This window comes from Ptychodera flava, chromosome 6 (genome assembly GCF_041260155.1).
Source record: "Ptychodera flava strain L36383 chromosome 6, AS_Pfla_20210202, whole genome shotgun sequence".
NCBI classification, from domain to species: domain Eukaryota; kingdom Metazoa; phylum Hemichordata; class Enteropneusta; family Ptychoderidae; genus Ptychodera; species Ptychodera flava.
The window spans coordinates 23,082,502-23,100,741 of NC_091933.1; the positions used below are offsets into that span (position 1 = coordinate 23,082,502).

The 18,240-nt window shown below is 38.9% G+C and overlaps 1 protein-coding gene across 1 annotated transcript; it reads left to right on the forward strand.

The window, feature by feature from the left end:
• Window positions 1–50: 50 nt before the first annotated feature.
• LOC139135203 (transmembrane protein 209-like) lies at window positions 51–14,999 on the forward strand. Its single transcript, XM_070702474.1, has 14 exons — window positions 51–420; window positions 3,714–3,880; window positions 4,487–4,683; window positions 5,294–5,577; window positions 6,064–6,187; window positions 7,229–7,315; window positions 7,901–8,142; window positions 8,869–8,965; window positions 9,700–9,825; window positions 10,190–10,287; window positions 10,981–11,095; window positions 11,458–11,555; window positions 11,978–12,051; window positions 12,453–14,999. The coding sequence occupies exons 2-14, from the start codon at window positions 3,723–3,725 to the stop codon at window positions 12,505–12,507; spliced, it is 1,755 nt and encodes a 584-aa protein (XP_070558575.1). The 5' UTR covers window positions 51–420; window positions 3,714–3,722; the 3' UTR covers window positions 12,508–14,999.
• Window positions 15,000–18,240: the final 3,241 nt, after the last annotated feature.

Consider the following 18,240-nt stretch of genomic DNA (forward strand, 5'->3'; position numbering starts at 1 on the left):
AAGCTGGACAAATTATTTCTTTACACACTGAATAATGTGCTAAAAATGCTATTGCCCGTGTCCGTTTTGACATCAGCTCGATCCTCCATCAACGGCAAGCGTGCGTGGTCATGCTGGATGTCCTACGATTGCTGACATTCTCGTTTGGTTTCTTCTGTCTTCTTTGGGCTTTCAATCTATTTCTGGTTGCTCAACTCTGGGATGAAGTCACTGTTATGACTGAGGTTGTTGAAATCTTTGAGAGAAATCGAGGACACGGAAGAATAACTCCACTGAGGGCGTAGTGCCCAGTAGTGGCAGTACAACAGTAAACATTCGCCGCGCCATTCTGTCAAAATTTTGAATCAGTAACATACCAATACGTAATTTTTAAGGTACAAACACCGCTTGAATTTAATTAGGCACCAAGGAAATAAACCGGTAAGTGTTATAAAACTCTACAATAAGTGTTCCAATGGCACATGCCTCATGGATGTAAAAAATAGATTTTTTACATCCATGCTCAAAGTAACTCTCGAGTGCCCGTCCGGCTTCATCAATAAACCCGTTCAATAGTGAACACCTATTGCCTCAGTGCCTGGTCTAGTCTGCAGAGACCCAGCGATTCGCGTTCTCCCCTGTTGGAACACGCGCGCCCTTCAGAGACGCGACGCGAATCCCAGGGTCTGGACGTTCTTGCAAGCGACCGGTCGGATTTCTGCCTGATCCGGGTACTTTAACCCTTTTCCTGCCAAGTTGGTGAAAATCCGCTTGAAATTCGGTGTAGCTAGAAGCTGAGCAGCCACGGCCGTTATTCTCCTAAGGCGGTGGAAATCGGGCTACTTTTTGGTACCCCCTTTCCTGCCTAGTCGACGGCACTACGTTTTGCTATCCCCTGTGCGTTTAGGGGTCATCCGAGGACAGGTTTTCTGACAAGGAACGCCTTTTCCCCTCGAAATGGGTTCGCAGGGAGTCGATAGACAGGGAAAGGTGCAGAAACCTGTCCGCCAGTCCCCCACACCCGAGGGGGGCTGGTTTTTTTTTACCGCTTTTTAGCGGACTTGGCAGGATAGCATGGTGACGTTTTCTGGCGGAGTTGGACGTACTTGGCTGCCTGGCACTATACAGATTGCTGCCGAACTTGACCAACTCGGCAATGCTAATCTAGAAGGCTACCTCTTGCAAACGACTTGGCAGATATGCCGATGGTGCGAGACGAAAGTCACTTATTCAGTTGTGCGTGACTGAAAATGAGAACGTATTTTTGACGGGACGGCTCGACTTGTTATTCCCATGGAACGGATATGAACGACTCGGAAATACCATTACAAACTGGTGTCCGACGTACTAAGCTGGGCTTCAGCTCTGCAAGTTCAAGCCAGGCAACGTCCTTCACTGCCTTGGCCGTGCCATTCAATGGACGTAGCTTTGGATTTTTTATTTATTCCACCGTCCGAAGTATTAGCTCTGGTTTGCAGGCGAACGTATCCTCTTGCCGACGCATTGGTAACTACGTACGCTGTTTGCGTACAGAGAATTCAAAAGGGCACATGAGGTCAATATGCTACATGTACGGGGATACCGCCTGCATTTAGCAGGGACTGCTTTTGTTATGCAAACCAGCTAGCAGTACAATATGGCTGCCAGCATGTGGACACGTCGATGGCTAGAACAATGGAAGCATATTGCGTTGCACCCGTGCATCGCAAAAGTGAACTGAAGACTTGGGGGTAGTGACTGGTTATCACTGGTTAGCTGCAGCCCAAGCCATGTCGGTACAAACCCGTACCTGACTGAGGACCACTCGATTAAGTCAGTAATGAACGGTAACACTTGTAAGCCAACTCCCAACTGAGCTGGCAAAACTACGTAAAGCTGTGCTTCAATGGCTCAGCCATGTCGTTAATACAACGGCAAAAACGTAGTTTTTGTGCTACACTGCCAAGTCGTTGGAGGTACGTATTCAAGATGCCCTACCCTGGGGAAACAGGACAGGTTTGACGGTGCTGCTGCACCCCTAGCACGACCTCAGGGTCTCTGACTAACAGACGAGTGAGGTGATGTTTGTGCCTGGCGGACGTACGTAATACTGAAGGAGTTTATTTCCGAAAAAATAAACATGAAACGGCAATAAAATGACGCACTCCCAGGGGCAAACAAAGCCGGTGACCTCAATTTTTTTCTGCAGCAACCCTTGAGCTCCTTCCCCTGTCTACGGGCATGTAGAAATTATCGAAGTCTAACACGTATAAGTACGGCTAAAACTACCCTGAAAATGGGCGATTTCTGCCAAAATGGCTGGCAGGATAACATGCAGGAGAGCCAATCTTTTGCAGGCACATATTATGGGGCGGTTTTCTACTGACTTGGGAGAATAACGGACAAGGGCGCTCGGCAGGAAAAGGGTTAAAGAACTGCACACATCCGTTAATCAAAACAAAAATGACAAGTAGCATAGCCAAATAAAATGAAAAATAAAAACATACCACGTATATAAGTCTACCAGCTACTAGTATATATTCTCTCCGCCCAGTTAGATAGGTGTTTCTTTTGATGTCACTACCCTCATGAATATTTATATACTTGCAAGAACTGACAGTCGCTGTGTCTGGCAGCGCGTGCTCACAGCTGCACAGCGTAGTCTTCGAATGCAGGCCCATCGAGGGCACGCACAAAACAAGGCACAGCGACTGTGGAGAGTCTATGCCTGGTCATGAGGGCTGTAGCGCCTGTCTATTACCCCGAGGGGCCGTGTGTTACCAGAAACACATCGCTATTCCCCGAGGCCGTAGGCCGAGGGGTATAGTGATGTGTTTCTGGTAACACACGGCCACCAGGGGTAATAGACGAGCGCTATAACCTGAATAAAGACCAGGCTATAGGTGTTTTATAACACACCACATGCTCATTTTGTATTGTGATATATAGTTTTTAATGTGTTTTGATATTTTGCAAGATTCGACTAAACGAAATCCAAAAAATACCTTCTGCTAGTGTAACTACACAGAATTTCTTGTGCAAACATTGGCCACCTTAGAAAAGCACTTGCCTTTTGTAATCTTCCACAAAGCGGCACAGTCACCAGTTTATTCTATGGATTGGGCCACGTCGGTGGTTTGGAGGGGCATCAAGCGTCCAAGTGTTAAACGTCTCACCCCATGTTCGGCCAATGGATCCATGGCTGTAGTGTGACTTATGTCATTGGAATGGGATGGAGGCAGCACAGTTCTCCTTGTTTTTATGTGCCATTCCAATTACCCTGTGTTAATCTGACAGAACTGTAGTCAGGCAGAGTTATACACAGTTGTGGTGCGACATTTGTCGCACTATTTATATTTATATTGTCGCACTATGATTTTGTTTGAGCAGGCAAGTTTTCAAAGTTACCTGCTCATATGTGAGGCTGTTATTGTACAATGCTATCCAACAGCAGTGCATAAAATTATCCACAAAGTGTAAGATCACTCTTGGAAATTTCTAATATCTAAAGGGACCTCAGCATGTTCTGTCTGTAGGCGTTCTCTTTCATACTGTTTTGTTATGCCAGACTATAATATTGAACTTGAAGTGACGTAGTTGACATACTCAGAAGGGTTATGCAGTTTTATCGATAGTTACAAGAAACAAGCGATGCAGTAGAGTTTGCGTGCTCTGGTATGGGGAGGAAACTCATGCAATATCTTGCAAAAAGCATAGCAATTAAACATGTTACATGTATTTTCTCTGTCTCTCAGAAAGCAGCCATGGAACTTAGGAAAAGAAGCCCAATGCGACTAGGCAGAGCAGAAAGTCCAGTCGTTGAGAAGACACTGAACAGGCAGCTTGCCACCAAGACAGCCAAATTAGCTCTCACCTGGGGCATCGTCAACTTCTTTGTTGCTGGAATCTGCATCTTTGAGATGTAAGTGAAAAAATTGTATCAGACATATTAGTAGCATACACATACACTTGTGAAATTGATGTCCTGTAAGAACATTAACCTGATCTTGATGTGTAGAGTTATGACAAGTACATGTATACATGAATCAATCATTCAGTTTATTAGTAAATTAAGTGAAAAAAGTCACTTTTCAACAATGTTATCATCATGTGACTTTTGTAATTTAAATCCACTTTCTATAGTGAGTAGGTGAAGTTAGGAAGTTGACAAAATCAACTTTTTTTTCTAAGATTGTTTGATTGAAGTCAAATGCCCTCTGTACAACATCATCTACTCCTTTACAGAATGAATATAATGGTGAAATTGTTGGTTCAAATGACAAAAGTCTAAATGCAACGTTATGATGATAGTGTTAGATTTTCAAGATTATCAGATTTTCAAGATAATCAGCCAGTGTATCAACAGTTTTTACCGGTAATGAAAAATGAGAACATTTTAATGCAACAAGAATATGTAGGACTGAATATTGATTTTGATGCAGCTATACGTTTACCATGTACCATTTTACATGTAAGAACACTGAATCTCACACCCAAATCATCAGACATTGTATTTTTTCTTCCACAGAACATTTGGTTCGATAGCAAGATTTTTTGAGTGGACCCACCCTTCTGTGTGGTACATTGAGTGTGGATTAGCACTGTTGTTTTCACTGAACACAATGGTAGATTTTGCCAGGTATCTTGGACCCACGACAGGCCTGACACAGCAACCCATAGCACTGTCACCACAACAGAAACAACTCCTTGGTGTCAAGCAAAATGGTCAGTATTTTAACTATATCAGCGCTTCCATCTAGCACTTCTGTATGCCCGTTTGAAGGCAAAATTATGATGTTGCCCATATTTAGCTGCATGTTTTATTTTTTTCAGTATGGCCGCAACACTCCATATGTCAACCACGATTGCTGGTGCACCCAAAAAGTCAGCTTGACAATATAGCATGTAATGATCATCATTGTTTCACACAGGAATTGATTGGTCAATTTTCTCTGTTACAATACATGTCACATATAGGAAGGCTCACAGTCCATTTTAACTTGTCATGTGCAGTATATTTCAACGTAGTCTTGGGGAATGATAGACGAAAAAATTGTGGTGTATATGCAAAATATCTGCAAAGATAAATTTCCACTTTAAGAAGTACTGGCACGATTACGGTAGTACCAGCTTGTACTGAATGAATACATGAAAATGTGATCATGTTCATATATCAACCAGTTTGCTGGTCAAGTCACTAAAAAGCATATCAAGTAGTTTTAAAGTTGAATATTGGCATCCACATCACTCTTTAAGTGAGTTATACACCACTACTGTCTGTGCATGAATAAATAATACCATACTTTTTCCTATCTGCCATTTCTCTTTATTACAGCAATTGGTTTCAAGACGAGTCCACCACCACGTCCTCCATCTCCACCATCACCCAGCCAAGTAGCGTCCCTGTCAGGCTCTCTCACAGAGAGAAAATCAACTCCACTAGGCTCACCGTCAACCTCCTTCTCTTCCTTCTACAACACTTCCCATGTGTCTCCATCTGGATATTCCAATTCCTATCCCAGTACCCCGTACCAAGCACAGTCGGCTTCTCCGTACCGGGCACACTCGACATCCTATTCCGGAACACCCCATCAATCTTCATTTACAACCTTGTCCAGGGTAAGTATGCAACTTCAGCTTTTTACCTAACAGTTGCTCAACGTTTTTACCCTGTTGTTTCGTCCCACAGTGCACTGAGAAAATCCACACTTAAGAGGAAATCAACATATGATTTGTTACATCACAGTGTAATGTAAATTTCGTTTTTTACAATTTTGTTCATCAGAATTTGATCATATTACCAAGAAGTTCAAGTATTATCTGATCTTTTCTTGCTTTCATAATTAAATTTGATTCATAACTACATCATTAAAATTAGAAAGTTCATTTTAGCAAATTATTGTCTGTAGGAAAATTTATTGATTTTGTGTAACAGACAATGTGATTCAATCTTTTGAAGTGTTGGAGACACAGATACCATCATCTCTCCCATTATGAAAGGTAAGCCAGATATTTGAAAAACTCTGCTCAGCACATTGATCCATACAGAAACATTCACATGATGAGTTTTTTTAACCAGTCACCACATACCCTTGCACTTCACAGCCAGCCAGTGGTAGTCCACATACATCTTCAGCTGGGATGAATTACTCGGCTCTTTTCAGAGACAGTCCATCATCATCAGCCTTGAGACCAAGACATCAGTCATCCCCAGCAAGAAGTCCATCAGGTGAAAAAATATACTTAAGTACTTATATAAGGTAGTATGCGCCTTGAGAGTGAAAGACTTAAACTTTTGCTCAAACTTCCCTCAAGGAATCTTTCAAATCTACTCTTTGAAAATCAAACATAGAAATGGGCGTCACCGTGCAAATTTTGGCAATAGAGACACAAATTACTCAAGATTTACCAATATTTGAAATTCAAAATGCCCACCATCCCTCTGATAACTCTATGGAGAAAAATAAAATCATTGATTTTCAAAAAACTAAGACTGAAAATTTTTCTTACACCAAGAGCTTTAAACTGAACCATAAGTGGTAGATCATAAAAGAGTTGTAAAAGTTTGAGAATCCGAATATCTTTCCCCGAGGCACAATATACCTTGAATAACCAACAAAATTTACCATTTTGTTTTATTTTATGTTATTTTATACTACTGAGCATTTATTTGGGGAGAAAGTGTGAAATATTTCCAAAAATGTAGTGTTAGTGATAAGAGAGAAAATTATCCAGACTTGTTATGACATTCACTTGATTATCGATATACCTCATTTACTTAGGCCAAACAAAACAAATTGTGCTGTTCCGATAACCCGACCTACCCTATTTTTTACCTGCCGAGCCGACCCTAAACTTTTTAGAGCTACGTAAACACGGAAGTACTTGGCATTTGACTTCTGCTTGAAGGAGGATGTCTTTTATGTTTTTTTGCCTTTTATATGTATGATACGTTTTTCTGAAAATGTTATGGCCAGTGTTTGACCGCCCTGAACCCCTGAAAAATGCATATTTAAAAATAAAATAATTTTTGGAAAAAAAATTCTTGTTGACCTACCTACCTTACTTTTGAATACCATGTTATCGGAGCAGCACAATTTATTTTTTTTTGCCTTGGCATCTGTACAAGCCTATGTACCTAAACATTGGTTGACCTTTCTGCCATCCACAATGAAATAATGTATTTATCATGATTACACAAAATTACTTCGTATTCAGCATTTTCATCAATCTATTTAACTTAAAGCTTTGTTTATGTTCCTTTCCTCAGCCAACCAAGATGAGAGGATCACAGACATGACAGCTTTGAATAATTATCTGAAATCATATGAAGAGAAGGAACAAAGAAATCAACTAGGTAAGGATTAGGATTATGCTGATGAACTTTTCACCGCTAACACTTTTACCCATAAATTTGATAAATCTCTGTAGCGTTCTGGTTTCCTATGAGCAGCATGCTCCGAACTTTTTCCAGCCATTGTGTCAATGATATGAATTAAAAATGTGCAAAACTCTGATCCTTAAACACTTACTTGCTTTTGAGAGATTGTTGCTATTGCATGTATTATTCATGTGTATTAAAACTTAAAAAGTTGTATATTCCTAATATCAGGGGTGATCAGGTTAAACAGTCAGGGGTGAGGAGGGCCAATCCATAATTGCAGATGTGAGAATTTTTTTCAAGGTATACACGGGCTTGTGAATCAAATGTAACCAGTACATTCTGCAAGTGTGTGCACTTCAATGCATATCAGTACACGTTCAGGATGATTGCACACAAATTAACAGTGGCAGTGCTGATGAAGGAATCGACTTCATTGAGGCATAGTATCCTCTTTCAGAAAATTTATCAGATTGAATGCTCCAACCATATGCTACAGTAACTAGTTTTCATGCCTCTCTGAACTTGTAAGGCAATGTTTGTGATTGTTCCTTCTTGCAGCCAGCACGGAATCGTCTCCAAGCGGTAGTCCGTCCTATTGGTCATACAACAGATCAAGCAGTGACTTCACTCCAGTGCTGAGAAAGTACCAATACCAGATTGCCACCCGCTCACCCCAGTCTCAGTCTTCCAGGAACGATGATGACCCAGACTTCCCAGCGACCTTTGCAGCTAATGAATCATGGGGGAAAGTAGGTGTGGTCAGGGAACAGCTGGAAGAATGGATAGCAGGATTTAGAAAGGTAAGAAGAGACTGAAAAGTTTTAATGTTTTTCAGATTGCTATGTTTTGATTACCTTGTACCACAATATTGCTACATTATCATCAAAGCCAATACTTTCAGAGATTTGACCTTGAAGGTTAATCCATGAAATGAGTTTCTCCATAAAATATTATTGGAGCTATCAAAACATCTTTCTACTTTGTAATACAATAAATATCCTTTGATTTTTCACAGACACATCTTTTACTTTGACCGGGATGTTTGCATATTTTCTTGCAAATACTACAAATTATTATACTTTTCAACAGTTTAAAGCAAAGGCTTCATGATATTGTAATTTCAACGGAATATGGTACTGAGATTAGATCTGACACTGGAAATATGTAGCCCAGAGCCCTTCCAAAGTCTGCTAGTATGTGTACCATACATGTGAAACACTTGACTGTTCAGGTTACAATAACTGTGGCTAAAATGTTTTGTACATTTTTAATCCATGGAGGAATGGTAAAAGTCGTTTCTTTGTGGTGAAAAATAATTTATCCTGTTTCACCAAATTTTGGCACCAGCTTATTACACAGAAAAGACTACTCATGAGATTTGATGAGTTATCTTTTACTGCCCAGAAAATGCCTGTATCTCATTTCACCAAATTTTGGCACAATTACAAACTTACTATTATCTGTCTGACAGTTGGTTTTGTGCTTCTTAATAATAATGATGTCGATTTGAATCTTTTTGTTTGCAGTGGGTGTCTCTCACCATCTTGAAGAGACTGATGGCTGAGATCGATGATATTAATTCAACACTAAGGAGACTGGTATCAGCAGAGTTACAAATAGGAGGTAATCTTGAGAATTAAATGGGCATCATTAAAGTGCCGCAAATTAGAGTTCCATCCAAAAAGCACCTCTAATGCAAATTAGGACTTTCTTTTTGGCTAACAAAACCGAGGCATTTGCAATGAATAATCAAAGATTTAGGGAAAATTTAAACTTATGCGTGTCACATGAGAATATAGTCTTTTTTTCAGACTTAACTGCTACATTTGCTTGATAAGTCTATACTGCCTAAGATTTCTATGATAGTCATGACTTTCCTTTAAATCATTTACACACAGTTGATACATGTGACAGCAAAGTATGATGTAAAGATATGGTAAAAATATCAGCTTTCTAAAAGGTAACAAGAGTGATAAATTAGTGGACAGAAATAGCTAATGGTGTTAGTCACTTGTAACCTAAGGGGACGTTGGTATTAGGAGTAGAGTATATAACTACATGTACAGGCCCCCCAGGATATCACTTTTAGTGTATGGCCAATAGTTGCTGTCTGAACATTCAACTTCACTCATACCCCATGATTCTTCAAACCAGAATCTTCAAAAATACAATACACAGAAATATTGTATGTGTGTCAAACCGTGATGAATGAGACTGAGGTAGAACTGTGTATCCTAATGAAAACCTCAATTACCTGCAATATTTAGATGCTCAACTAGGTGACATTTCCAAACCTTTTTTGTCTTTTTTGATCATTTGACACATTTGTACATTTAAACTGTGTTCACCGTTTCCAGACGTTAGCATCACATCGCTCCGTCAGATCTCCCAGACAAAACGTCAGAAGATCCCCACCTTGCAGAAGGTTCTTCCGTATCTGGATGTGACTTCCAATCAGGAGTATTTGGTGCAGAGACTCAGAGGTGAGAAATCAAAACAATCCCCATGTTTTCATTGTCCTCAATCTTTTCCAATGTAGTATTCACAGTAGGTTAATCATTGTAGGTCAGATTTCTTCCTGTGTTTTAACAGGATGCTGATATCTAGCTACAAATAATGGTACACCATAACACCAGCATTCTACTTGTGAAAATGTTCTGGAATTTTCTGTTCCTAGTCAGAATTTAAGTTTCTGAAAATTAAGATGGCTTTCATATTTTAAGCAGTCCATGATTTTATATTTACACTAGTAGAACTTATATGTCGTAATTATTTGATGATCTTTTGAATAAGCTCACTGATTTGTCCATTTGTGATATACATGTATGGTCTTTTGGTTTCTTACAGAGCTTTCCAAAGATGGTGTCATGTGTGATTTCAGATGGAATGGCGGTGCAGACTACAAGGGAAGAAAGTGGGACCAAGACTTACCAACAGATTGTGTGGTAAGTTCTATACAAACCTTTCCACCCCTGTAGCCAGTCTATGATGGGCCATCGATACAGTGGAAAACAATAGGGTTCACTCAAAACAGTGGGGGTAGAATTTTGATCCTTTCCACACAGCAAGCACAACAAATGACAAGTGGCAATACTGAGTTTGCATCAGTGATGTCTCCATGATGACTACAGAGAGAACACTACCCAGCAAAAGCAGCTCAATATGTTCATTTCTGTACACACAAATTTGCAAGACAGTATTTGTTTTACTCTTCCTTGTGTAGCAACACCTTCCAAGAGATTTAAACACCACCTGAGCACTCAGCTACGCGATAGTGTGAAGAATATGCTTTCATGAATCATCTGATAAAAAACTATCACCACTTCTATGCTTGTAGCCATAGCATGTCTTATGAAGATTTTTTTTGGTTTCTCCTCTTGTCAACACCATTATCTTCCTTTCCCCCTCCACCTGTGTTGTCCAAACCTAAGCCAGACATGTCAATTGTACATTTTGTCATCCAAATTCATAACACTGACAACGATTTTCAACGTAGCATTAGTGAATTTGCACCACCATATCTCAGTGCAGAATGTTTCTGCTGCGCTAAAGAATTCAAAGCAGAGAATGAATAAACCCTGTAAATCTCAGTGTCCACTACTTACCCTAACATGTATAAGCTATTTTAACCCACACAGATCATCATGCATTTACTGTGTACCTACATGGACTCTCAGCTACCACCTCATCCCAAGTATCCTGATGGTAAAACATTTGCAAGTCAGCATTTCATGAAAACTCCTGATAAACCAGGTAAGCTCAATCACAGCTCTCACTTTTCAGTTTACAGATAACTTACTCTGGCTTGAGTTATACATACACTCTGATTGGCTGTGCTTCATTCGTCTTCAGAAATGATAATTGTCACGTACACAAAGTCAGAGTACCTTCCTCCCTCTCACGAAGTCACATCACTGGAACACAGCATACCTTTCAAAATATTTTAAAAGTTCACTCACCTGAACATCGCTTATTCTGACAGAGTACAATGCCATCACATGATGCTTGTACTCATATTTACATTAGCACACAGATCAGCCTGTCTTGTAAATTGTGAAGGAGATTTCAAAAATATCAGTTGGTACAATCTATCCATTTGTTATCTGACATTACAGATTTGAAGAAGAAAGACAACCTGTTGATATTCCAGTCTAAAATCAATCCACCTCATTACAAAGTAATCATAGGAGATGACACATGGGATCTACCCAAGGTGAGCGTTGCAACTTTGTATCTGCGCATAAATGGAGTACATTTATTGAAGTGTGAAAAAGTAGGGACGGGAATGTTTCTTTTGTATCAATGTTCTATATAAATGGCATATTGGTAAGTAATCTGCAGAATACACCACTTCATTGCAGATTTTCCTGCTGTCGTGGTCTGTAAATACACAGATGCTTGTATTGTGCATGTACAAGGCACCTACATCAGAATCATTCTTGTTTGTGTAAGATGACTTGAATTGTGATCTTATTAGATCTTCCCATAAGTTAGATTTGAAATACTACAGTAATACTCCATTTGGCAGTGACACATCAGTCAGAATCTTTGAATTATCTGTTTGTGGATCACAGCTTGATAATTTTCTCTCTGAATAGAAAATATCAATTAAATCATTTCCTTTGGTTCCCACAGGGTCGTAGTAACATGTTTCAGGCCATACTTTTATTTCTGAACCATATCAAGACCAAAGAGCATGGAATGCTAGGGTGAGTAAAGTAACACACCACACACTTTGTAATCAGCTCCTTCCCCCACAAGTCTCCTGCACAGGAACAGTTCTTTCTTACACTGTCTCAATTTTAATTATAGGAGTGCTGATATGTAAACTACCATTTCAATCCACCTAAGTGTTACTGATTCTGTTTTCACATCTTTCACATCTGTCACTCACAATGGAAGTAATGAGATAATATTGGTACCCACTGCATTGTTGTGCTGAAATCCATGCCTGGACTGTGCCAACAAAAGCAGAAAGACCTATAGCATACAGGCATTACCAACCATTCAGAAGTTCGTGTCTGTCTAATGTGTGAATCACTTTTGTGGCTGGAGTTTTCATCATTTCAATATGACATAAGAGTTGTAACTTCTCACATGTTCATTTCAGGAGGGTAAATCTGTCATCATCTGGTGTGAACGTCCTGTGGGTTCTTGACAGCTGAAACGTCAGAGGAAGAGGCATCCTGGGATGTGACCACGGCTTTGCTCAGTGTTTAAAGGGACAAGATGTGAACATTTATATGGATGTGACAATCAGAAAGCTTGCTGGAGTGTGTGCATTGTATACTTTTCATGCTGATACGTCGTGATGGTCAGTGGATTACTGGTACCTGTTAACAATGGACTTGGTGCTAATTTATTGAGCTATGCAACATACTGGCCACACTCTATGCAAACGTCAGCAATCAAAAGTTTCAGCGCTTCTACCGAAATGTTATGGAAGCCAGAAGTAAGAGAGTAAGCTGTTCAAAAACACAGAACATGTTACTCACTGGCCGTTTGTTTGTGCATTTTGATGTATGTATTCTGCTTAGGTAGAAATGGCTGTTTTCCCTGAATTATAATATGCCTAGCTGGAATCCGGCAATCTGATTGGCTGGAGCCAGGGTTTATATTCTCAACAAGAAGACCTGCGCGCCGCGTAACATTTTTGAGCTCGCGCAAATTTCGAACGCCAACTTGAGAGCTCAACGCGCCATAATGTCGAACAAGTCTATGGCTTCAGATTGATTTTGATTGTTTAATTTTAGTCTAGTGCAGCTTGACGAACCAACAAATGAAGTGTTTCTGTAAGGAGCGGAGGCTATGTAACAACAACATGATTTTTCAAAGTTTTTTGGGCGTTTTTTTACGTAAAATTCTTCAAGTTCGATGTCTAATCGCGATATCGATGCGTTGCGTAACCGTATTTTATGAATTCAACTTTGCACGCGCGCGCGTTCTGAAACGTTCTTTTTTAGAGTTTGTATGAGGCTGGGCGCTCCTGAACTCTCGTTCCAACTTCGGCGTTACGAAATTGCCCACTTGTTTTAAACTCTAGCATATTATAATGAGGTTATAAACGGTGCGCTCGGATATTTGGTTGCGGATATAAGACCTCTGGGGTGAAAATTAGCATATTTGGGTGAAATAATCACCTCGCTTCGCTCGGTGATTATTTCCCGCCAAATATGCTAATTTTCAGCCCAGAGGTCTTATATCCGCAACCAAATACCCTCGCTTGCCGTTTATAACCTCTAAGTAACAAATGACTGCAAGGTTTGTAATTGTCATGCACAGCTGCACGAAATGTAGCATGCATTTCAGGAGTAGGAAGCATTGGTGATTCTGATTGGTTCAGTTCAGCTGAAACAAGTGCTATCAGCCTATCAGGCTGCAGCTATCATCTAGTTCTCCTCAGCCCATGCTGGTGAAGCATATAGATCTGATTAGGGCTCTAAACTTGTTATCGTAGACATTAGTGTTGATGCAATGGTATTTCTGAAGGAAAATTGATGCGCACAAAAAATATTTTTGAAAAAGAGTCTGTATTTGAAAAAATATTTATTTCTCCAGAAGATGATTGTCACTGCAAGTGTGTAGATAGAATTATTTTTAAAACAGCCATAACTCACTTGATACTTAGCTACTACTTCGTGCAGACAGAAGTGATTTTAGGTCATAGATGCTGGTATGGAGATTGTTAGCACGAGGAGAGCTGACATGGTTGTTTGGAAGGTTATGTATTACTACACAGTGACATCACAGTTATTAAGAAGTTGTGTCTATCAAGGAGACCAGTTTAAACAGTACTAATGAGGACAGGGGGAAAAGTTTACACAGTTTTTGACAGTTGAATTTTAATGTAGATGTGCGTTCACATCATCAATTCTGTAATTCAGATTCTTTCTTTGGCTGTGTTATGTCATTTTTTGCATTTGACAGAAACAACTACCGCAAAGTGCATACTGATGAGATATGATTGTATCTTGTGCCATACATTGTCTGTAAGAATGTTAGGTAGAATTTGACAACATAACTCCAAATTTAAAAGGTCCAGTAATTTCATGGTAGACAGCCATGTTCATTTTCACCAAATTCTGCATGGCCTACATGGCCAAATAAAAGATAGTGTCTGAGAAGGTTCTGTTGTATTTCTGAAGTTCAATCAGCCCAGTTGACGATATAATAAGTGCTAATGGAATGTAAAACAGTAAATGAACTCTCTGCCGTTGTCTGAAGACATTCAGGAACAAAATCTATCAATTTTTCAAAAGTATATTGGATATGTTTATTTCAGGACAAAAAATTGGAAGTGATACATAAGCTGACGCAGCACAAGCAGTCTGTGTTTGCATGCATGCTGTAACTTCAAACATATCTTTACTTCACCAAATTTACCGTGTAAATAACACATTTGTTCAACAAGTGTTTGCTTTACAGTGGCATACTGTTATTTAACATTGGAGTTTCACGTAGTTGTGTAAGCATGAATGGGTACTTAACTTAAGTCAGAGTGTCTTAAATGTTAATACTGTAGGGCAGAAGTTGTTGTAGATATCACATTTATATTTCCCATACTTCATGTATATAGAACTGTTGAATAAAGTATGTTCCTGGTGCAGCGTTGTCTTACCCCAAGACAGTACACTTGCAGAAAACATAGGCAATCAAATCAGCCTGTTGTATTCTATATTGATACCTTTTATGACCTGTGTTTTCTTCAAATATGATATTTGTTTCTAGCTGAAGTCTTAAATATTTATATCTAAGATATTTCTTTGTGCATGGTGGGCAGTAAACCTGTAAAGTGCAGTCCATGCTGAATTCTGTAAGGGAGTTTTGGGAGTTTTACAGGAAAGCAGGTGTCACTCAGGCTTAGCCAGTTATGTACTGCAAGATATTGTTTAAAATGAGCATTTCGGAATAGCATTCAAGGCAATCAAATTTTCATGATTTTATGATTGGACAATTTTTAGATGCAGACACATTCACCTTCAGTCCAACACTTCCTGGAGTGTACCGGCATGTAAGAAAACTGCGATTCATTTCATGCAGTTCTCAGGTTGTGTATACAGAAATGATGAGGTTATTACCCAATATGGCCTGTTCCTCTGTCATATCAGCATGATTGTCATTTGTGATGCGTCAGACACAAGTCGAGTGTCTGACGCAGAACAAATGACATGAATGCTGATATGACGCAAGGAACAGGCCCTATTAGGTAATAACTAATTTATCACGTAACCAATGCCCAGAAGTTTACAAATGATAGAAAAAGCCTTAAATTTAAAGGCTTTATTTTCATCCCGCCATGCACATTAATATGGAAATCTTTCTGTAAACAGGCTTCATTTATAAACTATACGAAGAAGTCAACACCGTGTGCGACAAATCCTCCATATTTCAATGAACACCAAAAGAAAAGATACCAGGATTCAAATACAGTCGTACGGGAAGAACTTTTTAGCTCCGCTGTCAGCGACGCGGAGCTTATCAAATAGGTTGATTTTCCGTCGTCGTCCGTCGTCCGTCGTCGTCGTCGTCCGTCGTCGTCCGTCAACAATTGCCTTCTCCTCTGAAACCGCAAGTCCAATTGCTTTGAAATTTTATATGCAGTTCACTAAAGGTGACCTCACTTCAGTTTGTTCAAATCGTGGTGAAATTTGCATATTTGTATTTTTGGGGCATTTTTTGGTGTTTTTGGTAAAAAAATCTTCTTCTCTGAAACCGCTTGTCAGATTGCTTTGAAATTTTATATGCAGTTTGCTTACGGTGACTTCAGTCAGATTTGTTCAAATCGTGGCGAAATTTGCATATTTGTATTTTTAAGGCAATTTTTGTCATTTCTGGTAAAAAAATCTTTAAAAATCTTCTTCTTCAAAACTGCCAGTCAGATAGCTTTGATATTTGCTACATAGGTCCCTAGGGATGAGCTATTTCAGATTTGTTCAAATTGTGCAGAAATATGCAAATTTGCATTTTTAAGGCAATTTTTGCCATTTTTGGTAAAAAAATTAATTTCTCAAAAAGTACTGGTCTGATAGTTTTGAAATTTGGTATACAGGTTTCTATCGATGAACTAAGTAATATGTATTGAATTTCTGATGAAATCTACAATTTTGTATTTTTGGGGCAATTTTTGCCATTTTTGGTCAAAAAATGTGTATTTCCAAAACTACTCATCCGATAGCTTTGAAATTTGGTATACAGGTTCCTACAGATTAACTTAATGATAGTTATTGAAATTATGATGAAATCTACAATTTTGTAATTTTGGGGCAATTTTTTCCATTTTTGGTCAAAAAATGTGTATTTCCAAAACTACTCATCCAATAGCTTTGAAATTTGGTATACAGGTTCCTACAGATCAACTAAATGATAGTTATTGAAATTATGATGAAATCTGCAATTTTGTAATTTTGGGGCAATTTTTACCATTTTTGGTCAAAACATGTGTTTCTCAAAAAGTACTGGTCTGATAGCTATGAAATTTGGTATACAGGTTTCCATAGATGACCTAAATGATATTTATTGAAATAATGATGAAATCTGCAATTTTGAATTTTTGGGGCAATTTTTCCTATTTTTGGTCAAAAAATGCGTTTCTCAAAAAGTACTTGTCTAACAGCTTTGAAATTTGGTATACAGGTTTCTATAGATGAACTAAATTTGATCTTTTGAAATTATGATGAAATCTGCAATTTTTACTTTTGGGGGCAATTGTTGCCATTTTTGGTCAAAAAATTTATTCTCAAAAACTACTCATCAGATAGCTTTGGTTGACATGTTCTTAGGGATGATCCTATGTGATACATTCAAAGTATGATGAAATCTTCAATTGCGTATTTTTGCAGCTTATTTTAGCCACTTTTTTCTGGCCACTGCATCGAGCTATCAAAGATTTCCACCCTTCTTCATCAACATGTGTCAAAAATAGTTATTCTCTACATAAACACAGCGGAGCTATATCGGCCGCTAGGTCGCTTGTTAAGTGTATTATACGATATGATCATTAATGATCAAAAACTGTCCTCTGCTTTCAATCTCTCCTGATTTTTATCGCATTCAATCGTTGCACCATGGAGGTACTTCTTTATACCTCCATGGTCACATGGAACGGAGAGAGGCAGCCATTTTGTTTGTTTACACTGAGAATTGCCATGTCAACAGCTGTCGTGCGTGCGACATCGCTGTCACGCTGCACACTCATTACCTGTTTGGAGGTTGACTGTCTTGTGCGAATGGCAGAATATCTGCTAGAGCTTTCCTAAAAAATTACAAGAACTTGAATGGAATAACCACTGGATAGCAGTATAAGATTCAACGTGTAATTCCTGTATTTAGCTATTGGAAATGTCATTGTTCCTCAAAGCCTTCCAAATTTTTATGTCAGCAACATTGCATGGTAGGCGGAGAGCAGCAGCCATTTTGTTTGTTTACTTTGTTTACTATTTAATTGCAAATTTAGTTTGGGGAACATTCCAAAACTGATGACGTTTATCGTGCATATCTCGATGTTTATCATAAAATATCATGGCCAATATTTTACGGTAAACGTCACCAGGATGGAGTGATATGGGCATGGGTGTATGATTAACTTCAGTATCAATCACAGCACAAGGTGAACTCGGTTGAATGTAGAAACTCATAGTTTGGATGAACAGAGAGCAAATTGTTTCTATGGGCAACAATTCAATGAAAAAATATTAGCAGAATGTAAATTAGATAGGTATACAGTGAAAAATAGGTGTGCTGCTTTGTCAAAATACAGGGAGCTTGTTCATAATTTTAGTCAGTCAACAAATAACAAGCTCTAAAATTGTCAGAAAAAATTGGAAGTTTGAAGTTCCATCAAAATGTGAATTCAAGGCATACTTTTGGTGCAAGAATTACATTATTATGAACTGTGGTGT

Coding starts and splice junctions, on each gene's coding strand:
- LOC139135203 (XM_070702474.1), top strand. CDS start 3,723: ATGGAACTTAGGAAAAGAAGCCCAATGCGACTAGGCAGAGCAGAAAGT. Junction 3,881..4,486: donor GGAATCTGCATCTTTGAGAT/GTAAGTGAAAAA, acceptor TTTCTTCCACAG/AACATTTGGTTCGATAGCAA. Junction 11,096..11,457: donor GAAAACTCCTGATAAACCAG/GTAAGCTCAATC, acceptor CTGACATTACAG/ATTTGAAGAAGAAAGACAAC.